Raw genomic sequence first — 27,343 nt, forward strand, 5'->3', positions numbered from 1 at the left:
AAGACAACTGATGAATTTCTCTAGAAAAGATTGGAAATAAGACAATTTTCTGGTCAAAATATAGCTCAGTCTGCATGTTAGACTAAGGGTAGCTTTTTCCTACAAACACTCTAGCTCAGGGTAGGTACACTACGTACGTTTTCTAAACATCATGTCTCCGCTTTCACATTTTCCCCCCTCTGTTTCTAGCTGATTGATTCTAAACAGTGCATGATAATCTTTTTTTTCCATTACATTGATTTTTCAATTTGTATGCTTCATATACTCGCATAGGAATAAATTGGTACTCTCGTATTATTAGTAAGTTAGAGTAGCAAGTAGGGAGAAAAAAAACCATGAGGATAACTTTCATTTTTCTCTCAATCATCAGCAAATTAATGCAGCTGCTGATTTTGCCTTGCAGTATTTTCCTGAGCAGACTGAGCCTGGACTGTGCTAAAAAATGGGATTAAAGAACATTTTGCTTGCTTCAAATCCTGTATTTAAATTTTGCCAACTAACACAATAGTGACTGTATTTTATTTCAGGATGGCATATTGGCTGGTATCTCCTTTCAGTGTATTATGTCCTTTTGCACAAAGCTGGTTTTATAATTATGGATATATATTACATTTCTATGATATAACTGTGCTGACTGCCTTATCAATTATTCATAAAAAATATGTTGGCCTAGGAAGCATGTCTTTTCCCCTCTGTAAATCTAATGATTGCTAGCTGTAGCTATGCCAGATCTCTCCTGTCCTTTCTCTTCTGTCTGCTCATTATCATTTAATTGTTAAGGCTACAGTATATGCTTTTTACGGTGATAAGGAGTAGAGTTTATAGGGAAAGAAAATCTTAGAATCAACTTACAGAAATCCAATAACTGACTGGCCAAAGACTGTCGTTTGGATTTTGCTGTGAAGACATCTGTCTGTGTGCAGAAGTCACCAGGCAGCATCTATTTCGAGAAGCACACTGAGGAATGTGGCTGCTTTATTATTTAGTTATCAAATTGAGATATACTGTAGATTGAACACTGCTCTGATATGAACTCATTTAAAACAAAACAAAACAAAACAAAAAACTTTTTAAATGCTCTGAAAAGACACTATGAAAGCAAAACCCTAGGTTTCAGCATTTATTATCTTTCAGCTGCTCACATAAGGCTCACGAGCGGTACAAGAAAAAAATAGTGAAAGGTTTAGACCATTTGCCAACCTCACCACTTTTTGCCTTCTTTCACATCATCATCAGCAATAAATATTCCAGAGGTCGATTTGCGTCTGCAGTCAGGTCTCTCCATCCCAGTTGTCTTCCATATATAACCTCAGTAGCACACATGTAACCTTGATGAAGGCTAATGGAGTTGCACAGGTGTATCCAAGGCAAAAACACCTTTATTACTGATGATGATGCTTGAGTAGGGAAAAATCCAGCTTGGTGTCTGGTTGAGTTTGCAAAAGTGTCAGGTGAGAAAAATAAATATTCACCTGTAAACTGAGCAAGTGTGTCTTTGTGAGACAATAAAATCAGGGCTATGGGGTGGAATTTCTAAAGACTTGCTTTTTAGAGGATACTTGCAGTGGAAAGCCTAGTCCTTTTAGAAGTCAATGAAAGTCAAGGACTCAAGTTGCAAGAGAGACTCACTATTTTGTAGGATCATGCCCTTAATAATACAAAATCATTATAGTTCACAGAGTCAGTATGTTTATTAATGCAACACGTCTGGAATCCTCTCCTGTTAGCATCTCCTTTGAGATGGTATTTTAAGCTTTATGTGATTTTTAACTTTGTATTATTACAGAAATCAAAGCAAGAAATGGCCGTTTTTCTTCAAGAATAAAGGAGATCTCTTTATGTTAAGTATAATATAAAGGCCATTTCAATCCGTGCATGCTCGGGTTAAACTCTAATGCCATGCCAACCGAAGGCACTGATGGGTCCCTAGAAATGTCAATGAGAAGATGATCTATTCATGAAGGTGCTATGTGCATTTGTATAAACATGCAGAAAAAGAATATCTTTCAGAGTATTTACTTTGTTCTTTGCCACAAGCTAGTTATCATTAACCTCATGTTCTGCCATTGATTCCACTGTGTGTTGGAATTGGTATCTGCTGGTAGAATAGCAAGTTGTGTCTCAAAAGAATAAAAGCGAGATGTTCAAAACCAAATAAGATCAATTATTCCCTCCTCGAAAATAGAACAGAATACAGACAAAATGCGTAATAGAACTAGAGTTATTGCCCATTTTGAGGAGCTATTTGATGAGAATTAGTCATAGCAGAGAAAAAAATATGTTGTTTGTATTGCACTGTAGTGAGAAGATGATAACCAGGTTTGTTTGACTCAAACAATTCTAAAATTATTTATTATTTATAAAAAAAAAATTGGTAATAAGAGCACACTTTGAGACACCCTTAGTTCCTCAGAAAATGGTTAATCCTGCAATATGCTGAGCATTCTGATCCTTGTCCAGAAAAGTTCTTGTTCTATGTGAATTATCTTCTAAATTCATGAGCATAGCTGTTTTGAGGTTGGGTTAGTCCAGTCCTGGTCCGAAGCGTAGCACCACACCGAGCACTGTGCTGTTAGAAACAGGTTAACCAGTGCTGGTCAGGAGCTGCTCAGCACTTGAGCCTAAGCCAGGACTCAACGTTCATCTCTGTCCCTACAGCAGCTGACCATAAAACCCACTCTTTTCAGTGAAAAGGACTGAAATACGGAAATCTGAAAAGGATTAGGTGTGTTAGGAACAGCAGGTGTGAAATGTTCCTGACGTCTGTTCCACTTCCCTGTGCCCACAAAGGGAGGAGAGTGAGGTGCGGGGGAGGGATGGGGATGTGTGAAGATGGGTGCATGCCCAAGGCTGGTCCCGCAGTAGGACGTATTGCAATAACCTCAGAGGCTGTGGGGATATCGCTAACAACCTCAGGAACAATTTTATATATAATATTAAATATATTTGGGCAGTGCTAGATTTCCTTAAGTTCTCTTCATAAAATCCTCTTTAAAGTATATTCTTTTTTTTGGGTGAATATTTGAGCCTACTTTATGACAGGTATGGGGTTGAGTCCTTGGCCTTACTGTTTATTCCTTCAGGTATAGAGCGTATAGAGGAGTTGATATACATTATCTGCAGTTAGGGAAATCATGTGGTTCGTCAGCTTCTTCAAACTGCGACAAGATTACTGCAGAATGGGACTTAAGGAGAAAACGGATGATAAATAGCAGTTAGAATAGGGATCCGTCCCCTAAATGCCATCACATGTATTTTGAGTGCACCGCCAACCACAGTTGCTTCCAGTCCGCCTGACTTTGGCCTCTCGTTCGCACCTATATTTTGCGTACTTAAGCAATCAGCCTTCCCAAAGCAAGGGCCTAATTTATGGTACAGGCAATGAAGACCAGCAAGTTGAAGGCTCCCAGAAGGAGCCTTTTCTCCTAATTCAGGTACCTGTGTGCAGGCAGGTAGGAGATCCCTCTGGAGCAATGAGAGGTGCTTATCTCTTGCTGGTAGTCAACCAACATTTGGGTCCAAGGTTGATATCTAAGGCAAGTTTAGGCTAACCTCGCCTTCTAGACTACTGCTGTAGTCTACAGAGGGGGAGACAGACCTCACCAGGAGGCAAATGCTCTGACCATAAAATAGGCGTCTAAGATACGAAGTGAAGGAGGAGGCCATCCTTCTTTACTGTTTAAGGGAGAGATGAGTTGCTGAGACCGTAAACTTACGAGAGGTGTTACAGTGCTTCCTTCAGGGGTCCAGCCCAAGCTGGTCATCTAGGCTTCCTCTGCTGTCGTGAGGGAAAAGGAGAATAACCGTAGAGCGATTCATCCCACCTTATGATAAATATCATGAATTGCTTTCTGGAAGTGCTCGTTTTTCATTGCCCACAGAGAAAGGCCAGTCACCCAGCTCTAATTAGACACCTGAATTGTAGTTGACTAAAAGTGCATGAATGATTCCTTCCTGAAATTTGTGTTTGTCCGAATGTCACAAGTATATACTTGTATAAGTACACAGAAAGAAATGAGTAGGTCAGGATCTGTCAAAACCCCCATATCCAAAATGCCCCTCTCTCTGAGCACAAATTTTGTTATTTAAAACAATCTTATAGCTACAGCTCCTTTGTTTAGGGGAGGAGACAAATGAGCTCTGTGTCTGGTGGAAATGGTGGAAGATGTGTGTGTTCTGGAAGGAAGGAAGGAATGGAAAATCCCATGAAGAGGCATCATTTTTTTCCAGCTGCGTTTGGGATAGACAAATACAGCTGCTGGATAAATGGAATGTCTGATATTTCCGTAACAGAGTTTCACCGGAACATTTTAATTTGCTGCTTTCTTCTTCTTAATCCAACCCAAAGTGCTGGAATCTCTACCAAATATGACATTAATCATAGGAAGCACTTGACACAAAAATCTCATCTTGGCCAAAGTGCTGGCTTTTATAAGCAGACTTCAGTTTTATTTCTCTGTGGTCAGTTACTAAAGACAGACAGATCCTGTCCTACAAGCTTTATCTTTTCAAGATTCGATTTTAATAATGCTTCCTAATCTTGAAGTCATCCTGGCTGCCTAATTCCACTAGTACAGAGCAGTAAGTCACCTACAGAAAGAGGTTTGGTCACAAGAGGCAAGCATTTTTGATGCAGTGTAATCTGGAACGCTGCGTTCATCCTTCTTTTCCTAAGGAGCAGAGCCAGTGAGTTCATGGCCAAATTGGTTTTCCACAATACCTTGCCTCTTTCTGCAAGTGTTCAGATTTCTTCTTCTTTATTTGTTTTCAAAAATAAGGTTGTGTATACTCTCTTAGGGCTTGAAGGCAGGGCAGGGAGAAGTAAAGCATTTCGGGTGAGACGATCAAATTCCTTTTGCTTTACACCTACACTGAAGACAGAGATGTCATTCTGCATTTTACACCATTGTGTGGAAAGACGGCATTTGGATGCAAGACAGAGAAACCTGCCGCTATCCATCTGAAACAGTCTGACAAAACTGCAAAAGCATTTAGGTGTCTGGAAAACAGACTGTCTGGTTTGTGTTTACGTTGTAAAAAGCCCAAAATGAGAAATAGCAGATGAAAGAAAAATCTACTCTTAGTGACCCTTTCGTGTTTTCCTGCTTATTAAGAACCTTGCTTTTAACTCCGGGAGAGGAGCAGGTAGCATTTCTACATCTGCATGCTTCAGCTCCACTGTAGAGCAGAATGAATGTAGAAACGAATTATAACGTTTCTTTGAAAACAGAGAAATCGGGAGTTAAAAATACGACGTTTGTTTCGGGTGCCAGGAGAGCTATATTGTGCCTAGGCAGACAGCGCCAGTGGTTTCTGTTAAACCATTTAAAGGAGCCTGTGAGAATGAGAGGTTGAATGGGAGTGTAAAATATTCTTCACCCTTTACTGCCAGGGTGCAGGTGTAAATTATGCTATGGATGACATTTTTCTTTTAGACGAGGGACCACTACCTGCTGTGCGTTGGGCGCAAACTCCTGGCACGGGAAACGGCGTTCTGCTTTGGGTGGCCCCGTTCCGTGAGCGCGCTGCGTTTGCGCTGGACATGGTTTAGTGGTGGCTTTGGCATTGTTAGGTTGATGGTTGGACTCGATGATCTCAAAGACCCCTTCCAACCGAGACGATACTATGATTCTATGATTCTACGCTCCGCCTGGCCGAGCCCTGCGCTCCCGCCTGCCTATGCCTATTGGAGCTGCCTGCTGGGCTTCAAATCCCGCAGCTGCCAGGCCTTGGAAAACATGTTTTCATCAAGCAAAAATGTGAAAAAAAAAATAAAAAATAAAAAAATTCTACATAAATGAACTGCAGCTTAGAAATCTTCAGTGGTGTCGCTGGGCTGCCAGGCTAAGGAAGCACTACAAACCCCGTAGCAGGGGTCGCAGCCGGGCTGTTTCCAGCCTGGTGAGCGTGGCCGTGGATTAGGGGGTGAGTGGCTTGGGCTGGACGCTGGCTCTGAAATGAGGGACGCATCGTTGTGCCCTACTCTGAAGAGAAACCGTGGCAAGGAGAAGGGCTCCTTTGCAAGCCTCAAGGTGCAGCGCAGAAATGAAGCTTCTGCCTGGTGACGGCTGCAGCTCGCAGGGGCTCCAAGCAAAATGGCTTAACCTCCCGCTCCCCTCCTTCCTTGACAGCATCTCTATTTACTGTAGTTTTGGCTTCTCGCTCACATAATTTCTAGACACAACTACAAATCCTGCGAATCTTATTCAAGGAATGACAGACTAATCACCTCTCTTGCTCTGGCTAGACCCATCTGCAAGCCATGCAGCTGTCATGCAACCGCTCATAAGATGCCGGTGCCGGTGCCCTCCCTATGTGTACTTACATCTCACAGCCCTGTCTAGGCTTGCCTGTGTTGAAATTTAGGGGTGAAAGGGAACAGTTATTTAACGAGGTGCAGTTCAAGCTAAATGGATCAAAGACAACGAAAAAAAAAAAAAAAAAAACTTCCGCAGCATAGAAACTGGAGCCGTGTTCTCGAAAGCTGTCATTTTGGGGCCGCTTCCAAAAGCCAGACTTGCCCTAAAACGAGGGTAATCAAATCTCCGACTCCGGTGTGCTCGCAGGTAGCTCCAGGGATCAGCAGTTCACTTCCTTTCATTTAAATCATCAAGGATTAGCCACTTCTGGATCGGGATAATGAATTTTAATTAATATGACGAGGTTATGATCATATCAGATAACAACCTCCCCATTTTTTGCTTGCGTAGCACTAAGCTCCGCTGACTGAAATACTCCAAGCAGTTCTGCAGGGTGGTGTGGGCAGGGATGGAGGGGGTGAGGAGAGCTACCTGCCCTTTCCCGCATATGCTGTGGCCATAGGTGATGCAATATATTACCTTTCATCGATGCCAAAGGACAGGCTGGCTTTGCGTATACTGTAGAAGAGCACTAGCAACACCCTGTAGCTGAGTGAGAAAGAACCAGTGCCTGACAGAATTAATTCTAATTACTGAAATGCTGATTGGGATCTTTGGGCACTACCATAATCGTAGTAGTAGTAATAAATAATAATTGTGGTTATCATTATTTTATTATTGTTTTCCCTGTAGACATCGCAGTGATGAGAAAGCCTTGGATAGACTTACTTAGATAATTACTTGTATAAATTTCACCACATTCCTGAGAAACAGATTTATTAGCTGCATAATGCCAGCTCTCTGCTAAGCTGGTTTTTGATGGTGTAATAAATATCATTAAAACAAATCAGATAGGAGTTGGTTAAGGGGGTGAGCTTTAAGTATGATGAGAATAATTTTTTTATTCTGTCATTTAATTTTTAATCTTCCTTCACATATAATCCGCCGAAACCTGCTTGCATCTTCTATTTACCTTTAACAAGTAGTTGCCCTCACCCCAGGCTATTTTGCCACATATTTGCTGAATTAGGCCGCCAGAAATATTTGCAAGCAAGTTAGATCCCGCGCTGTTAATAAGTTGGCCCAGTTTGGTTTTTTTTTTTTAACTTCTCCACTAGCACCTTGTGAGATGCAGTTTATTCTCAGTCCTTAGCGAAAGTCTAGGTCATGGAATGCTGTTCTTCCAAGGGCGCTCGCTATTCACTTCTTCATTCACTTGCTAGTCCTTTAAACCAGCATCTTCAAACTCGGCATCTTCTTTCTTAAATCTCAGCAGGGAGGCAGATTTGTGCCTCCGACTGTGATCTCCGACACTATAGCGTTACAGGCTGCCGCTGCTCCCGCGCCTTTAGAAACAGTCTTGACCGAGCAATTAGATTGTGTTCCCTCCGTGAATGGCATTAAGGGTATATAGGAGATGTGGCTCTTTTGTTTGTTTTATTTTATTCTGGCCGTGTTCTCTGTGAACAAAAGCATTTGCCGTTAATCCCGTTGCTCGTCTTGGTTCGTAATGATCATTTCTGTGCTGGTGAATTAGCAGGAGCTGCTAGTGCATGCCTGAGCTCACAGCCATTAATTTTCCTGATTTTCCTGATAGAGCAGGTGCAAACTGGCAGCGTTTGACCCTAATAAGTTACACTAGTCTTGCCAAATTTTGTTTGCCTGGAACAAGGAACGTTATTTGTATCAACATCCTGGTAAAAAGTGAGCAAATGGATTTGTTGGTCAGGTAAATTTTCATGACAAATTTGCAAGCCCGTGTTTAAACAATGTAATTTATTTAATCTTGTGATTTTAGTAGTTCTTTATCGTAATCATACAATAGCACCATTACAATATATGTTTTCTTCTCTCATGAGACAGATGGATAGTGGCTGAGGCTCAAAGATAATATTTATCTACAAGATAGTATAACGAAGGCAGAGATTTGCAAGTTAATACATTTTGAGCTGATAAAATAATTCCAAAGGAGAAGCAATGCTAGGGTGTAATTTATTTTTTTAAAAATCCTGTTTAATAGAACATTCAGTGCCTTATGACATACATATTGCAATGATGTTGCTCTATAAATGTCCCTTACTGTCATCATTTACATGATTGATTACCTTGCAGCTGCATAAACTTGAATAACTCAGTAAATAACCTGTTACCACAGTAGCACATGCATCTTGGTGCGTGTGTCGTGGAAATGTATGTTGGTATGTTTGGGCATCTATGCTTTTATATCTCATGAGCGTGTAATTATGATAAATCAAGCTCTTCGGTGTGAAATATGACTTTCCATGTGGAGTGCTGTGCCTGTTCTGTTCATAGCTGAAGGTTGGCCATAATATAACGAAATTTGTTGCTTCTCCCAAGATAAATAGACAAGTGGGTTTTGAACCGTTAATAACTCTGAAGATGATGAAAAGTCAAATAGTGGACAGTTAAGATGCAGCAGCATCGTACTCTCTTCTTTGCCTGGAGTTTCAATGCTTTAAGGATTATGTTCCACAGTAAACAAGATGTTCAGTCTAAATTGTGTAGACTTGAACAGGAGTTTTTAATGAGCACATAGCTAACAGACTCTTAAGACTCATGAGACACTGCCTATCCCAGTCTGCAGTCCTTTCTTTGGTACTCAAACTAATTTGACAGAGATAAAAAGAAGTAGCTTCCCTTCATTTAAGTGCTTCATCTTACATAAAAATCTTGGATTTCCTGTTTTCTGGAGACCGAAACACTGTCCAGAAAACAAAGCAACTTAATTTGATTTATATATATTTTTTTTTTTTTGCCCTGTCTATCTTGGTAGCAAATATTTTGCTCTAGTGGAAGGGGAACACAATTAACGTAGGGTAAACATTTACATTCCTAACAGTGAAAGCAAGCCAGCAAGATCAGCATGTTGAGCTGATGGGGCCGATCCTGGGGAGGCGTGGGGTGAAGAGGCCAGCGGGGAGCTGGCCGGTGGGACAGGCCGCTGCTTTGGTCCATGCAGGGAGGGACCAGCCCCAAAATACAGACTTCGGATGCCTCCGGCCGGGGTGGAGCTGGAGCTCCCGCCCGCATGCCGGCAGTCCCGTAGCCTCCCGTTAGCTCAAACATGTGCTTTTAGTGGAGGATGTTCAAATTCCTGCCTTTTATGAGATTCTAAGAAACAGATAGTCGAAGATACCAAATATTTTTTTTTATTACGCTACCAGGATCAGTCTGTTTCCTATTTCTTAAAAATAAATTCTGAGTGTGATATGAACAAAATTGAGGCTGTGTTATGCAGCCGTTGTCTGCTGTCGGGAGAAGCGGGTTCACAAGCAGAAGTGATGGACCTTGGAGAGGCAGAAAGAAAAAGACACACACCAAGTCCCACGTGCCTAGGGAAAGCACACAAATGATAATTCTGAACCTGTCTTTATTTTAAAAAGATAATCATTTATTTCAGTGCCCTTTTGGAGCGCAAAGCTTAAATATATGTCATACCTTTGAGCCTACGGCACAGTGAGTCATATGGCTTTGAATGTAAATAGGTGTCACAAACTCTGTCGGTCCTCCTGTTCCCAACCAGGCAGCCTGGGAGGAAGCTGAACCAACTGTTCCTAGGCAGTAATGTACATTTACATAAAATGTTTCACATTTTTCGTGTTTATTCCGTGCAGATGGCTCCATTTTGAACATCCAGAATTTGTTTTGACTTTCTGACTATAGCTTGTAAACAGAGAGTTGGCTGGCATCTGTACCGGGTATAGGTAGCTTTTCATATTTGATGTAAAATTGAGTGAGCCTGTAGCCAAACCATTAGTCAGTCAAAATAATGCTGCAAACCGGTTAAAGGCAGCGTATCCAAACCATGAGGGAAGCCTGAATTAGAGGCTGTAGCATTGTCCACAAATTGACAAATTGATGCGCTAGCAGTGTTTCACTTACACAGCTACTTTAGCCAGGCTCTAACTGCGGCTTTGCAAATGAAGGCATCTCACTATTAAATGTTTTGAACTGAATCACACAGAAGTTCTGTTACGTGAACGTGTTGATACGAATAATGCAGGGAAAATGCATAGATATACGTGTATTTATAGCTCAAGATGCAGAAAACTCCCTTGCATCGCTATTAAGCATGAAACCACTAGTGCTGATTCTTGTCTGTGAGTATTACGTGTATGGAAATGATTTCCAAGGACAAATGAATACCAAAAATGTAAAGTTCTCTACTTTTTCTTTTGTCAGATCCACTCCTAATCTTGCAGATGAGGTTTTAGGGTTATTCTTCCTGCTAGCAGTATTTCAATGCTCTAGCTCTTTTCTATATATTAGTTAACAGAAAGAGACACCGATTTTGATTTGTTATTTGAGAGTGTAGTCGAGCCATCGTTTGCTTTAAAAGGTTCCCTGTGCCTTTGTCTTCTCTAGTTTAAGTAATTAAGTTGAAGGATAAGTAGCCAGAGTCTGTTCAAAGGCCTTGGCTTTCTTTTGTTAGACCTAATTATTCCAGAAAATACGAAATATTTTTCAATAGCTCCCCCCTTACCCATTCAGAGTGTATCTGTGCTTCCTGCTTATCTGCGGGTTCAGTTCTGCTTGCGCGTTGCTCAGGTCTATCACCTTGCTGGAGAAATACACGATTTGTAACTCTGAAAGAATTCCCCAACAGCTGCCATAAAATTAAGCTGTTAAATAGCTCTTGGAGCTTGTTTAAATGTAGACCTAAACAAACCTCTTTGCTGTTTAGCTCAAGATAAATCTTTTACAAGTCCTGTTCTAAATCACTTCCTAATTTTAATGAGTTTATATATCAGCCTTTGCCAGATTTTTACTGTAGCTATTCTCCAAGATTACAGGCACGATAAAGTAAGGACTAAAATTGTTTATTATATATTATTCTTCAGAAGCAAAACTTTTTCCCCCAGAGGCTGTTGGGAGAGCTATTGATTTTCTGCCACAATGTGAAATGTGTGACCTTTATAATATGAGCAATGATTACAAGGCCAATAAAATGACATCATTCTGTTTAAACTTCAGAGTTCGCAGGGCAAATAGCAGAATGTGCCACATTTAATGATGTCCATGGACGATAAGCGTACATTGCTTGACTTGAAGTGAGACTGAAACACGAAGCAGGCAGGCTCTCCGTCCCCCAAATATGCCCCGTGTTTGTGCCAGCAGGGGGGGAACGGGAGTGAATACACCAGGTACAGCTGTATCTTTTCACAGCTCATACAGCAAGAAGCCAGCGCTTTTCTGAGCGCAGACTTTTTTAAATGTTTGCATCTACCAATGCCACTGACGAAACTCCTCCTGATGTGATGCAGGATGAGCTATTTGGGGCACAGCTGTATCCATTCGTGCAGATTTTCCCCAGTCCACTGCGTACGCGTTTACAGGACTAAATTCTAGTCTTGTAATACAGCTTTTGCCACTTCCTTGCAGTTGCTCTAGAGTAGCTGAGAGAATGCTCCGTCCCAAATACATGAAGTGTAACCACACAGAGCATATTGATATTCTACTATGTGTGAAAACAAGGAACGCGGAAAGCTTTAGTCAGGCTTGGAAGGGGATGCCACAGCCTGATTCACGGAAATAAGTTTGGAGAAGAAATTTATGGAAACCCTGCATTTCTTACTTCAGTCACATCAGTCTGTTTTCCCACATTATTTTCTTCCAGTGTTTTCTTCGAACGCTCATTTTTGACCCATTAAGACCTGCTCCAACCAATTCCCCGTCCATTCTCCAGCCCATACCAAGCCAGATCCCCAGCATGGAAACCGGGGTAGCTGTGATGTCCCTTTGCAGGCTGAACCAAGCCTGCGCTCGGAATTTGGTCCAGCTAAATGTGGAGCCGAAGTGCTCACTGCTTAGAAAGCACAAGCAAAGCAGCACAACACATTCAGGGCTTCGCAGAGGAAGGAATAGGCATTTTCTTTCCCATTTCTGGCTCATTGTGTTATATCAATAATCTCTGTAGCTTTGTATTATATTTGCCGTAAGTGGCTCTAGTGATTGATCAAACACCTTAGCTTTTCTTTGGCATTTAATCAATTGCAGCAGCAGTTTATTGCTTGGTGCATTACAAGGTAAAAGAGATTATTACTTAATTATTCTGAAAAATAGCAGCTTGCAGTTGTTGCTAACACGGGTGTGTGTCTACGCTGACATCGGTGTCACATCATCCTTTCCTTTGTGCCTCCTGGTCTCTGCACTGGGTGAGAACATGCGATTCCCGGTGGATCACGGGCAGTCATTCCCGCAGCCGTCGCCAGCTCAGCGCAATTAGTGGCATTAAATAAATAATTGCTTATGGTGAGGCTTCCCACAGTGCAAAGAGCCCGATTCTGTCGCTTGCTGGGTACCTCCAAATCTCACTTAAATTTTAGGCAATGTTCTTATTAACCAGCCCACGTGAACATGAACTCACTGTCAGGTACAAACCGCTTCTGGAAACAATTCAGCAAGAATTACATGGGTACCAGGAGACATTTTGATAGCCCAGGGTGCAGCACCGGATATGTGCACAACTGGAGATAAATCAGATATGGGGGATGTTATTGGTATGTGAGCGTGCGAAAGAAAACAAAATAACGTTCTGCGAAATCCTCTTGAGGATCTAGGAAGTGGCAACTCCTCTGTTTTGACACCTGAGGTTTTCTGCCCTGAGTGCCAAATTGAATCCATATGCAAGAGTTCAGAAAGAATATTATGGTGTGATAAAGCATACAGATGTGGGGTAGTGTACACATCTGTGCCTGTAGGGGTTCCACAGGTATCGTGATCCATATGTATTCTAAACTGTCTGCGGGTGGAATAGGATCTGACCCACTTGTATTCCCGTGCAAAGGGACAATCCAATATTTAGAATAAAAAAATGGAGTTTAGTTCCTTGCTTTGCCCCTGACTTTCTCTGTGATCATAGACAAGGCTATTTGTTTCCTTGTGCCTCGGTTTCCTTTTGTGACGGGGAGTAACCCTTGTTCACTACCTTAGAGAAGCATATGAAATTAAGGGCTGCTAGCTGCTTCTCCATCGTGGTAATGAACGCTGTCTAAATACTTTCAGTAGAAAAATGAAACCTCTTTAAAGCTTCGATACTGCAAAGATTTGTATAAATTAAAACCGCGCCCTTGACTTGAACAGGGCTACTCAATGGAAGACCAGTGACAAAGCATCCACTGCAGGTTTTATGCATTTTCCCGGGTGATTTTAGGGGTTATTGGGGTGAGTGGGGTGGGGTGTCATGAGGGAAGAAAAATGAACCTCATATGTTGTTTACTTTTCCTCCATTATGGTAGTAGAGGTCTGACCGTCACCTTTCTAGGCAGCTTTGTGAATCCAGGAGGTCGGTAGTGCTCTTGCTCATGCTTAAAGCTGGTATTGCCTGTGAATAGTGGTGCTTTGGCCAGTCCGTATCAGTCACGCAGCATCGTATGCCGGTTTTGTGTCAATCGTGCAATGGCTTTTGCAAGTACTCCAGCAGAATTGGAGCGAGCAGACGTTGACTGTCCAGTGACTAGCAGTTCATGTTTCTTTGAGAAGGTGCTGGATGGTCCTAACCATTAAAAGAGTTTATTTTCTTACTCCCAACAGATCTCCCCTCCCCTCCTTGATGTTACCAAATTTATCATCACTTTTGTCTTTCAGGTGTAACCTGTCTTTAGTGTTGCAGACACATCAGCCAACCATGCATTAAGAACTGGGCCCTTACTTTAATTCAGTATAATTTTCTTTTTGTCCAATAATTTCACGAGCACTAATCCACACTTCAAATGCAGGAGATACTTTGATCCCCAAATTGTTCAGCACTTCATGCAGGAAAAACCATAGGCCACAGTCATGAAACTCCTAGAGGATGGCTGCTGGCTTCCTGTGGCAGAGCTGGTTGTTGTTTTCCCCCCTCTCCCTTCTTTGCTCTAACCATTTTGTCTGTCTATCTTGTCTTGTATTCAGTTTTCAAAGCAATTGCCATGAAGGGCTTCCTTTTTTTAGTGCCTAAAAGGGAACAATAGATTTTCAGAATAAGCGTATATGTATATTTTTATATGACCGTCTGTATATGTGTATCATATCTATACTTTAATATAACATACTGAGAAGTTCAAACCAAACAGAAATTAATAATTATTATTGTTATTTTTTATGAAAAGGTCTTTAAATGTATCCTTAAATGCACATGACATTTAAAATTATTCCAGTGCTGTATTCCTGAAAAACTAGATGACCTTTTCTCTTGAAATTGGAGAGCGTTTTTTCCGTAACAGTTATATTATGCACAGAAGATGAGATGTTAACCAAGATGTTAAAATGTATTGTTTCCCTTTGAAAGCTAATCCTGTTCCTCATTTTCATTAATGTTGGCTCATTCATTTTTCTTTCTTTCTTTCCTTTCTTTTCCTTTTCTTTTGCAACTGTTTTTGCATGAAAATGCAGAGTAGCAATAAACAGATTTTTCGTAAGACTTGCTTTAAGACTCTTCTCTTTCAGATCCAGTTAAAGTTTTTAAGTTCAGTTATTTTAAAATTCATACTCTTCAGTTCCGTAAACAAAAATAATGGAGAAATATAATGAGGTGCAAAGCGATTTTCTAGCCCTCACTAATCAATAAATGCCAACAAAATGGGGATGGTGTAATGTCCGTAATTTAATTGTCTGCTGTTACCAGGTCACCACGAGACAGTAGCAGAAGTGGGGAGAAGCTGGAATTGGCCATGTCCAACCTCACCGCGGATGTCCTGGAATTACTCCTGGAGTTTGTTTATACAGGTTCTTTGATCATAGATTCAGCCAATGCAAAAACCCTACTGGAAGCTGCCAGCAAGTTCCAGTTTCACACTTTCTGTAAAGTCTGCGTTTCGTTTCTAGGTAAGAATCACTCCATCTAGTGCGGTTTTAAAATCTCATTTTAAGGTTTGTAAGCCTTCCTTCTAACAACTCTTAAAAGATCATTAGGAAACCCAAGATTAAATAAAATAAAATAAAAACCCCCAATATTTATTTGGGTTGAGATTTGAATTTAAAATGCTGACATGGTGGCCAGTGGCAAATGTGCTGGAGAAGTGTAGCCTGTTGTTTGAGTGGCAACTGTGTTCACATCTTGGGTACATTTTTTTCTTGAATCTTGGTTCATACTTGGTATCGTGATGATATTTTGTTTCCCAGAGGCTGATCACGACAGAGATACCAGGCTGTAACGCTCAGGTTGCTTATAGCTGTGGCAGCAAATGTTGGGTGCTACACCAGGCCAGCTTGGTCAAGCACTGAAAGAGTTAGTGGGAGACTCCCACAGAGGAGTCAGGATCTGCAATTTTCTTGCATCCGCGAGAAAATCTTTCACGTGTCCTTGGCAACTGGTGTGCCCTGTGTGCATGGGGGGGCATTTGCCCCACCGAGGGTGTTCAGATCAACGTCATCACCAGTGCCTCTGACCATCCTCTCTTGGCCACGTGAGAAGCCCGTTCTTGTCTGGAGCACCATGTCATCCTGCTCCTTCCACTTTCTGTATATTTTCCAATATAGACCGTTTCAAAACAGTCCAAGGTGACCAGCTCAGTTAACGAAGCTTTACTGGTCTGAACTGGAACCATCCAGCCCCGTTTCTGTCACGGCAGAAGAGGAGCCAGAACTGGAGCTCACATGAAACACGTTGGTTCAAATTCCTGCCTGTATCACATGCCACTTCACTAACATGGCTATAATATCAGTTAATGAGACAGTAATAATTTACAAATTATAAATATGAATTTATTAATACACAAAGTGTGAGCTTGATCTCATATGACTTACTTCCCATGCACAAGTTCCAAATAACTTTTTTAGATATCTGATTTCTATTCAGGCTCCCTCTACTTGGTATGGACAATGTCCTTCACTCTGGACCCCAAATGTATCTTCAACCCACATGAACTATAGGTTCTTCTCGGGCAGTTCTCATTTAAAATTGACATTGAGAATTGCAGAGTGTGGAAGATGAGAGTTTAGAAAATGTTGCACTCATTGAAAAAAAAAAAAAAAAAACAAACCAAACTCAAGTGATTCCAGGTTACTGCTGTGTTAATTTTCACTGCTAAGCTGACCTGGTGGCAAGATGAATGGTGTGACTAGGCTGGTACAATAAAGGCGTCAGTAAAGAGTCTGTGGCATTGTATTCTTCTCTTCTTTTCAGCTTTTTATATACGCCTTGTTTAAAAAGTCTGTTCTTAAGTGAGTGGGTAATGGGGAAGTGAAATCTCTGCTTTGCAATCCCACCGTGTTGGCTGTGCAGCTTGAGTGAGGGCTCTGGCTCTGGCATTGCTTTCCCCCAGCTTCCCTTCATCACCTTCTGAAGTGATTAGATCTTACAGCCTTTCCAGGAACAGATACGTTTAAGTTGCGCTATCTCTAAAGATACAGCCACAAAACCAAAATACATTTATTTCACTAAATCAATGTGAGATTTCTCTTTTCCAATAGTTAATATTTGAATTCAGTGAACCATGTTATGGTATGAAATCGTAGAGTTGGTTATAAGTTCAGTGATGTATGGGGAGTCGCTGGAATTTTGTATTCTCATTTGGAGAATTCATGGAGTGTAATTGCTTATTTTTATTTATAGCTGTGACTGGATTGCTCTGCAGAGATAGTAGAGCATTTGCCATCTAAAAGGTTTAGGGAAAGGCATTTTTTCTTCCCTGTGGCTGTGTTTTTTTTTTCATCTCAGCCACCTCTGCTCCCCACAAAGCAAAAATATGGTAAAAATCGGGGAGTTTTCCAGGTTTTCTGGAGGATTCACCAGTATAAACAGCAATTCTTTCCCATCAGTGACCACATCTAAATAGTGAGAGAAGTGGAGGGAAGTCCAAAGAGGCCCAAAGAAGTAAAAGCCCAAAATTGATAGGTCTATTCAGCGTAGCACAGCCATCTCAGCGGAAATTCAGGTCATCCTTTTTCAGCCATGAAGCTCCGGCAGGGTCCTAACTGTTTGATGTCCAGGTGGCTCTTGTGTCTCTGTCCTGGGCCTCTCGGCAGCATTGGGCAGAGGCCCCCCAAATCTACTTCCACTTTCTGGTGGAAACATGCTGCAAATGTGTCAGGAATATTGTTTCACTTCAACGGGAGTTTTCTTAACCAGCTTCACTGGGCTAATTATAGCCACGTTCTCTCTCTCCCCCACACGCTGTCTCCTCTGCTTTTGTCTAGACCATGAGAAATGACAACAGTTTTGTGCCGACTGATGCAACGATGCTGACAAGTTCATGCAGGCACCATATGATAACTGGGCAAATGTTTGCAAACCGGTCAGGACATCATAGGTATTTACTCCATCCATATGGCTGAATACTTGAGGTTTTTTTCTTTTTCTTTTTCTTTTTCTTTTTTTTTTCATATTTGTTTTATGCTATCATCACAGTCATGGCTCAAATTGGATTTCAGGAGATTCATCAGTATCAGGGTTTGGGTCCGTGATGTAGGGACCCCCATCAAAGGAGTGAACAAATTCTGAACTTGTACTTCAGTCTGCTGCTGATAAAATAAAAGCGTTCTTCCTTAAGTCTAAAGAAGTTGGTGGGACCTGACAGATTCGTGGAACAGAATAGGAAAGAGCAGAAGCTCTGAATTTTCTTAGTCTCCTGGGCAAAGGGCACAAAGACAAAGTTTGCAAAGAGTATGAGGTGCTAAGAGAAAAACTGAACGATGGACCAGTGATGAGACCTGCATGAATATCCACCTGAGGGAACAAGAGGCCTTTATGGTCCTTATAAATTCAAGAGAGAGTATGATGGCTAGGTTTTTGTTCATCCAAGGTAGAGAATATTGAGCCAGCTGGAGAACCACGCTGCCCAGCACTGGAGAAACTGAAGCATCAACCATATGTGGAGATAGGAGAAATGAGGAACACTCTCAAAGGGAAAATGAACTATTTTGGACAATGAATGCGTCCAGAAGTCTTCCGCCTGTTGCCCATCTTCACATGATTTTGACACTAGTAGGAATACCTGAGGAATAAGATCCCCATCAGAATGTACACAGAATATGATAAGGAAATGCACATTTATGCTAATTTTAGTGACAGCCAAGTCATCATCTAGAAAGCATCTCTAAGTGAAAATACAGTACTTAATGCACACAGAGGGGGCTTATATCAACCACTGAGCTTCCATCATAGCGTTACCGCAATTTCACTGAGTAATCCTTCCTACATACCGTCTATCTCTGACTTTATCTCAAGCCGTTCCACTCCCAGAAGTGCAATCTTAGCAGTCTGCCTGACTGATTATCTCATGATGACTTTGCACAGGATCCCACTCCAAAATCACGTCTAACACAAGTGGAGAATACCGGCTGCTGATCTGCAATATTGTGACATACATAAAAACAAATATGCTACCCAGCACTGTCTCAGAACAGTGGGAACCTACTCAATTACATCCGATATCCTTAAAGTCCACTCATAAGGCTGTTATGAGCTGTCCTTGAACGTCGGGAATAGTTTAGTAGTCAGCAGTCATGTTCTGAATGGGCTCAAGGTGAAACTCCACAAAAATGTGTTGTTACAAGTCCAGTGTCACTGTGGCAAAAACAGCAATTGTTGTAAACATGTCAGCATCCAAAGGAAAACAACTCGGGAGCAGATAGAGCAGAACTGGTCCTTAGCTGTCTTTGTCATGTCGGCATCCAGAAGTGCCCCCGGATTGCAGTCACTTGTGATGGGCTATATTATATAGCAGAGGTCTATATCTAAGTAGTCATGTAGGCTCCCTTTATAGTCAATGAAGAGTAACAGGCATTGGTAAGGCACGGTTCTGCTCGTCCTGAAGTCATTATCCAAAACGTGATGAGATTAATCCAAAATATTACCACATTGCTTCTTGGAATTGTTTGATTATGAGTGTACAGGGATACTAATGTGATTGCTCAGTTGCACCATAAACAGCTGGAGTCAAGAGAGATCAATGCTGGAGTCAAGAGAGATCAATCTTGCCCCAAAATTTCGAGTCAGAAGTGAAAAAGGGAGGGTGTGTTTCTTCTGTTCACAGGATAGAGATTTTCCGTACCTCTTATAGTTGGTGCCCCAACCCCTCTCTTGCTCTCCTGCAATGAATCGCTTTAGTTCACATGCCAGCCCTCGTCGTAAAAAGACATCGCTGTGGTGCTCATCACATCAAAAGTGATGAAGCGCAAAGAAGTGTGTTTCCAGCCTCCCGAACGTACCCCAGTCTGCGTCTCCCTGGGACCCCCCTCTAAATGGCCGCACAGTCCTTGCTGGGGCAGGCAGGGTGGTGTCATTTGGGTCTGCCACCGAGCTGTTTCTCGGGAAGGGAAAGGAGTAAAGCTCAAAGGGACAAGGTGGAACTGCTTGGACACCAGTGTTCCAGGCTGCATCAGTCGCCCAGCTTTGTTAGAGGTAGAAAAACCTGTCCAGATCAGAAGAAACCAGTTGTAACCAGTGCTTTTTCTGCCCCACGCCACAGGCTCAGCAGGGGGTGGTATGGGAATTCCTCCAGACAGAGACAGACCGAGTCCTTTGAGAGCGAAGACTCATTCTTGCAAGTCTGTTCCATCGTGTGCTAGTAAACAGCTGCTTAATGAGTCAAACTTGATTATTACCTTTATTATAAACCCTATGAGGATAAGTTGGAGCGGTGTCCGATTTGTCTTTGACTTGAGAGTTTGCCAAGTGATGATGAGAGTTTTGGGCTCTGTTAGATGATTATTTTGCCCCCAGCCGTATGTATACATGAAACTGCGCCAACAGACAGAACCAAGGAACCTGGAAGGGGGTTTTGGTTCTTTTTCTTTGGAAAAGAAGAAACTTTGGGAGCGTTGTGCTTCATAGCTATCAGTTTGCAGCCTGTCTCTGGGCAGTCTTTGAGTGACAAAATCTACTGACAGCAAACAGTGCCGCTGCTCCAGTCTGCTGGAGGAAATGTGCTCCTTGGAGTCAGTACAATCAACTGATGCAAAATGAGATAACCTAGATTCAAGACGCTGGATGTGTAAAAGAAAATAAGAAGAGTTGGGGGGAGGCGGGGGGAACAAAGACACAAAATTCCTAATCTCATGCCAGGTTAGAAAACAAAATAAGTAGGTTGTAATCCCATTTTAATAAAAGCCATGTATAGATGGTGTGCAGGTTTTAAATCTGATGAAGGCAGAAGCAGGGGGTAGGGAAAAATCCCCAAGCATTTCCAGCAGAAGCAGTCTGATGGAAGTTTTGTTGAAGAGATGTGGGGCTCTCCCACATTCCTGTCCAGTGCTCTGAAATAATGCAGTAGGATATGACACTGCCCAAATGTGATCTACTTCTCCTCTGACAGCGCAGGAGCCTGCCACTGGTACCGATGCTTTTGTGATCTATTGCAGTCTGTCTCTCTCTCATTTTTTTTCTTGGTCCTATATCTTAAAAGAATATATTCTGCCTATTAGTAGTGGCTTGGTTAACAAAAGCTGAGAAGAATCTGAGAGTTCCTCTTATAAATGTCTGAAATTGGTGGGTTTTTCTTCAGAATAGCTGAAAAGGAAAAAAGTACAGTCAAATGTATGATGTAGCACACTTTTAACGCAGAGCTACACACTGTGCCATTACTTCTGTTTGCCGGGTAGGAGATAATGCTGTCTCCTCTGTGCGTGATTTTCTTTGAAACCCACTACACAACATTTAACAGAAGGCGTTAGTATAATCTGTGTTTTGCATAAGGGATGTCATCACGTTCAGCAGCAACGAAGCTCCTTTGAAAAAAAAAAAGAGGGGGGAGGATTTTTTTTTTTATTTGAAGTAGCTTAGTAGCTGAACAGAGCAAAAATTATCATAAAGCGACTGCAGCATCCTCAGAAATGTCCTCAGTGCTGTTTGCATTTATTCTTAAGTGTCTGCACTGGTGTTTACATCTTTGCTGTTTCTTAAAGCAACATTGTAGGCAGTAGAAATAGCAGCAGTCTCTTGGCTGGGTTCCCGTCCCTTGGGAAGCCCCAGATACTATTATGTCAGTAGGTTTCCCCAGTGCCTTGTGAAGGCTTACACGAAAAGCAAACTCGGAATATGTATTTCTCTCCCCATCCCCAGCTCAGTTGTTAGGCAGGCTTTGATTTTGTACTTTAAGCCCCAGTCCTAAAGTAACGCAGGGTGCTGCTCCTAATTAAGTCCCTGAAATTAATTAGGGTTGGAGGTTTGTCAGTGGCACTTATTTTTTTCATGATCTCAGTAAAAATGTGAATCTTGCTTTTAATAATTCTTACTTTTTTTTTTTTTTCCCCTTCTTTTAGAAAAGCAGCTGACTGCTAGCAACTGCTTAGGAATATTAGCCATGGCTGAAGCCATGCAGTGCACTGAACTATACAACATGGCCAAAGCATACGCCTTGCAGATTTTCCCAGAGGTGGCAAACCAAGAAGAGATCCTTAATATCTCAAAAGACGACTTCATTTCCTACATGTCCAATGACAGCCTGAACACCAAAGCAGAGGAGCTGGTGTATGAAACGGTGATAAAGTGGATTAAGAAGGACGCTGCAATCAGAGCTCAGGTAAAAATAATCTCAGCAGCCTCACTCAACTCCATTCCCATGAATGCCTCTTTTAAAATAGAAACCATCCCCATGCAATTTTAAACATGAGGGTGTGTAGGAGACGGGATGGGCAGTTCAGATAAATAAAGAGAAAGGCAATGCAGGCTATGCACAAAATGTGTGTAATTTCAAGATCTGATCCCCATATCTGATCATTTAGAATCAAAATCTCGTTTGTGACATGCATGGTACAGAGCTAGGGCCTCGAGTTGTTGGCTGCGGGCTCGGTCAGGGATAAATCAGGAAGGATTAGACTTGTGTGAGATGCTGCTTTAAGAAGGGGATACATTTTAGTAACAGTGGGAAATAAACATCTGTCAGAAAATCTGTATTTCTTTTGATGCCACATACTGAATGAGTATAACTTCAGTACATAAAAAATAAAGATTCTGTATCTTTATTGGCTGCTTAGATAACCCCTTGGGTATTATCTATTTATTAAAGTTAGCCTTTCCTCAACCATCTGAGCTGTGCAGTCTGCTCTTGACTTAAAAAACTGAGTGTATTACTGTGCCCAGCGCTGTCTCCAGATAAAAGCTAGAAGCAATGACTGTTTGGAGGCTGATGATTGTCCTTGGGACCAGGTGACTTCCCTGGTGGTATTTAAAAACCTGCCGCTTGTCTTCAGTGCGGCTCTTGCAAGTCAGCTGTTGTGGGTAGTGAATTGTGGTGGTCTGAACCTCAGTTTGGAAGCCAGTTCTCCCCACAGCCCCCAAAAGGAGAAGGTTGTTTTCACCCTCTCCCCTCCTTTGGAGGCTAAAGTTTCTGGCCTACCCTGGCAAGGCCAATTTCTGTTGATCCCTGGTCACAGGGACTCAAGGAAAGACTTTGCCACACGTTTTTGATGCTGTCTCAAATCACAAAATCACACCGGGGTCAAGTCAACACTCAGCAGGGTGATCCTGTGCTGGGGACCTGCCACTCTCTCTGACCACCTCCTGCACATGCCACAGATGCCATTTAGTATGGCCCAATACTATTATTGCCTGAAACATTTACACGATATCATTGATTTATGGAAATTGGCCCCTCTTTGGCTCTCACTGGCCTTGAAAAACACTGTTTCACAGAGTGTTTCACTCCTTGCCTAAAGTTTGACGACAGCAGTCAGCTCTGTGCAGCTCTGAGCCCTGAATCTAACGTATCCTTGGGGATTATTCCCAGGGGCCGGAGCGCGGGAGCCCTGCGGCAGAAACCTGTTTGCCTGGTGCAAACAGAAGGTGTCACTCACCAGGCGGTCCAGGTTACATTTTCAAAATTGCTGGTTTAAATACTTCCTTCTGTGCCCTACTGTGGGGATGTTAGGAACTTATATCTTAAGCAGTGTTTTTTCTTGCCCCCCTCTCACTGCTGCCACCACCGTCATCTCCTCTCTCTTCCTTTCCTGTTGCGGATGGGTTGGTTTTCTGTTTGGGTTTTTTTTTTTAATTTCCAGGTTGCCTTCCCCTCTGCCCTGCTTCTGCAGTGCCTTTGTAGTTTACGGTGGCAGCTTTATTTGCTTCTCCAAATTTCTCTGTGGTGCTTTGGTTTCATGCATTACTTTACAAGTGCTTTTAATTTTTAATTTGTGTTTATCCAGAGATGAGGGTCTTGAATAAATTAACATTAAAGATACCAAGCAGATAACTATGTTCATGCCCAAACTTACCACTAAACTGGTTTCTTTGGATCGTAGCTCTCACTTTTTTTTTGTACTCTGTGCACTGCTTGATCTATTATAAAGCTCTTAGTTAAATAGGTACTTATTTTCTAGAAGTAGGAATTCATACCATGAAAAGTACTATCTTTACAATAATGACTTCTGCATTTTCAGAACCCGTGGAACAAATAGCTCTGATGGTGGATAGGAAGGAAGATAGACCTAAATAATCTTATTTCTGATAAAGATGATGAGTGAAAATTTGTGCTTGGTGTGCGGCAAAGCCCACCGTGCTGGGAAGTGCCCAAGCTCCCATGAGATGCACAGGCTGCTCAGAGCTTTGCAGAACTGGGCAACCATGGCAATAGGCAATAGCAAATATGGGGTGGACATTCTTGCAGGGGACATTCTTGCAGGAGCTGTGCATGGATATTTTGACAGTTTGGTGAGATGGAGTCACTCAGCTCTCTTTGGACTCTTTGGGGTGGGCAACCAGAACATGGAGAACACCAGTGCAGCAACAGGATTGTTGCTTCTGCACACAGCTGGTGGGATCTGTTGGGAGAGTGGCTGGAGACGTTTTAGCCATGAATTGCAACAGCCCCAAGACATCACTCCTCCTCTACCGCACTGATCAGGTGACTGGTCTGGCTTTATTTCTCTCTCCCAAAAGCAATCCTGGCAGTTAAATATTTCAGGTCCTGGATTTCCAGGGCCCGCACTTTCTTCCCATCTCCCTCTCCTCCCTCCCCATCTCCCTTCACGTGACAGGCCAGGCTGTGTCATCACGTTTTTATTTTCAATAGCTCCAACAGCAGGTGATTAAAATGCCTCTTTGGCAGCTTCTTCCAAGCACTGAATTGGTGATTCTCCTAAAGGTGGGTGTCTTGCACAAACAGGGAAAGGTCTGCGCTCTTCTTCTCACCTGCATGTCCATCTTCGCTGGCCAAGCCTGGCAGGGGCTCGCTCAGCAGAGACGTCCCCGCAGAGGAGCTTGGAGGAGCCTTCTCTCTAAATCAGCACCCTCTGCCCCCAGGGCACCTGCAGCCCTCCAAAACTCCTTGTGCTTTAATGGCTTTGTGTCACTCTGGAGTGCAAGCTTATGCCTGGGCACAGTAAATCTCACTGCTTGTGTTCCCCACACCGCAGCTCCTTGTGCTGTGCTCTTATGGCAACTTATCCATCACTGCCTCCCCTCCTGCCCAGATCCCTTTCTGAGAGCCTCTGGGTAGCAGATTTTCATCTGAGCCTCTCGTTCTCCTGGAATGGTGTTGAGTTTGCTATCTTCGTGTTTTTCTCTGCCTTTCTAAAAGCTCTTCTTCGGGTATCTAATTGTTTCTGCTTTTGTTAATTCTTTCCCCACCAGGCTGGAGGGCAGTGACAGGGAAGGAACCAGGTTTTGCTTGCAAGGCAAGCTGAAAAGCTGTGCTCCAGCTGACTTTTAATTTTCCAAATTGTGCTCATACAAAGTCTTACGGAGCTTATAAAAGTGCTCTGTGGCATTGCAAAAAAAAAAAAAAAACGCATCCAAGCCTTGTTACAAAAAGGGAATAACAGTGTGTTAAAGGTTACTGATCCATCTACGTAAGACAGAAAGGCAGTTCAGATAATGACATAAGTGTTAAGCTAGGATTTGGTAAATAACTGTATCCAGTGCGTTGGAGCAGCGCCCCGGCTCATATGGTAATGTTTATGGAGCTATTTTAGTGCTGCTGGTAGTGCAGTCACGTAAAATTGGTCTAACCAAAAGAAGCAACCTGTGATGTGAAGTCCGGACTAGGTAGGTAATTTCCTGTACCAGCGGACGCAGAGCGCTCGCTGTGGGAGTCCTCTTGATTGCTTGTCATTGACTGGGAAGCCTGCAGCCAACTGACACATCTGGAAAAGCTGAATTTACTGTTTTTTCTATTTATTTCTCTTCCTGACTGATGGACAAGATTGTAGGGTTTATCCTAACAGTTATCCTGTTGATAAGCTTATTACAACTTCGGCGAACTCATGCAAGAAATATATTGTATAATGGAGACTTTACTGTCTGGAAACCAGGATGGTCTGAGCCATCCGAATGGGCAAAGATTTCTGCCAGGCCCTAATCAGTCTTCACCGGAGCTCAGCCAACAGCTGTCTGCCTGGCCTTGGGCAGGTTGTTTCACCTTTCTGCCCCTATTTCTTAAATTATAAGCTGGAGGGAAGTGGTGCCTCCCGCGTGGGCTGTTGGGAGGATCCGGTGGGTAACAAGCCATGTTTTCCGCTGGTACTAACGACTGCTGGAGCTGCGCAGAGCTGCAGTCATGCCCAGCATCAGCACAGGATGGGGAAGATGCGAAGGTGCTGGATGTGCAGTGATTTGCTGCCTGCCCAGAGCACAGATGTACCAAAGCTCATTGGAAACTTTCCCACTTTCTGCTCCAAGTCCAAAGTTGTATCTGTTTACTCTGATATAAAAAACATAGTGACATGTTTATTAATAACAGAAAGCCTGGGAAAACAAGACATCCAGTTGCATGAAGCTTCCCTCTCTCCCTGAGGAGGGACAAGAAGTGAGGAGAGGACAAACATTTCAACAAGTTGCCCAGAATAGTGCTGGAAGAGAGGCAGGTACTGCAGCGATGAGGGACAGGCGAGAAGCTCGGCTGAACGGCACTCACCTTTGGTTGCACTCTGCAAGGATATAATCGTGTGCTCTCTTTTTTAAACCCTGTTTAAAGTCATGGTGTCCAGCACCAAAATGAAATGTCTCCACCACAAAAGGCATTAACAAGCCTTCTATGAACTTGTGTTCTCAGAGGCAGGTTTGTCTAAACAGCATCTTCATGGTGCCTGAGAACCAGGGATGCGTAGACAAATTGGAGGTAATTTAGAGAAGAGAAACACAAATGATTAAAAGACTGAAGGAACTGATGTGAGGAAAAAAAAGATTAAAAGATATGAATATGCATGACTTGGCCTAATGACAGCTGAAGAGGGATAAACGTCTACAAGTGTTTGAAGCCCCAAGGAGAGGAGTTGCCTGGAAGGATACAAGGGGTGTAACAACAGTAAGGACCACTGGGATGAATTTGAGACTTGGCAAATTAGCCTAAGCAAACACAAAGCACACCCGAAAGCCCTATATCTGTCAGTGAGGGTAGGGAAAGGTGATGGAGAGAAGGAGAAGAGGATTTATGTCCAAAATGCTACAAATGCCCATGAGCTATCTTTTGGCAGTGACAGAGAATGGCAGTTCGGAGGCAAGATTCTACAGAAGAGAAGGGGTTGGTAACCATAAGAGAGCAGATGGAAGATCCGTGGTCTGCAGTTAGGCCATTGAGGTGGTAGCATAATTTCTCAGGAACATTGTAAAGAGCCTCCAAAGTTATGCAGAAGAACAGATCGCTCCAAGAAGCACAATTCCAGCTCTGCTCTGTGGTGACAAGGAGGTAATGATATATTCAGAAGCTGTTACCCAATACCAGCATGTACAAATTACTTGAGTTCATCATAATAGGAAATTAATTGATCAATCAATATGCATCAAGCTTCAGGAAAGGAGTGTTGGGATGAAACTTCCAAGGGAGCCGAAGTGAATTAGGCCCTACCACTCCATTATGGTTCAATTAGGCTTCTTTGAAAAGCCCAGACTACCCTGATGCTTTGAAAACCATTTGTGGGAAGAGCAGACAAATTCAAAAAGAGGCCATAACGAAAGTGCAAGAAGCTCCAATTTCTCTGAAAGCGAAAAACACAAGGGATGAGCGGCAACCCCTGTGATTTCCCAGGGAAGGGCTGCTCAAAGAGCCCAGATTTAAATGAGGCTTTTGCAGACACACTCGGAGCCTGTACAGACTTAGAGAGGGAAA

General features: G+C 42.6%; 1 protein-coding gene across 1 annotated transcript in view; it reads left to right on the forward strand.

Moving 5' to 3' along the window:
• KLHL29 (kelch like family member 29) overlaps window positions 1–27,343 on the forward strand; it is a 335,222-nt gene that overhangs the window by 262,888 nt on the left and 44,991 nt on the right. The window contains exons 6-7 of the mRNA XM_082481556.1: window positions 14,986–15,185; window positions 21,564–21,823. Coding sequence (XP_082337682.1) covers window positions 14,986–15,185; window positions 21,564–21,823 — 460 coding nt within the window. The remainder of the gene's footprint in view (window positions 1–14,985; window positions 15,186–21,563; window positions 21,824–27,343) is intronic.

Source organism: Vanellus vanellus (genome assembly GCF_965231255.1).
Source record: "Vanellus vanellus genome assembly, chromosome: 3".
NCBI lineage: Eukaryota > Metazoa > Chordata > Aves > Charadriiformes > Charadriidae > Vanellus > Vanellus vanellus.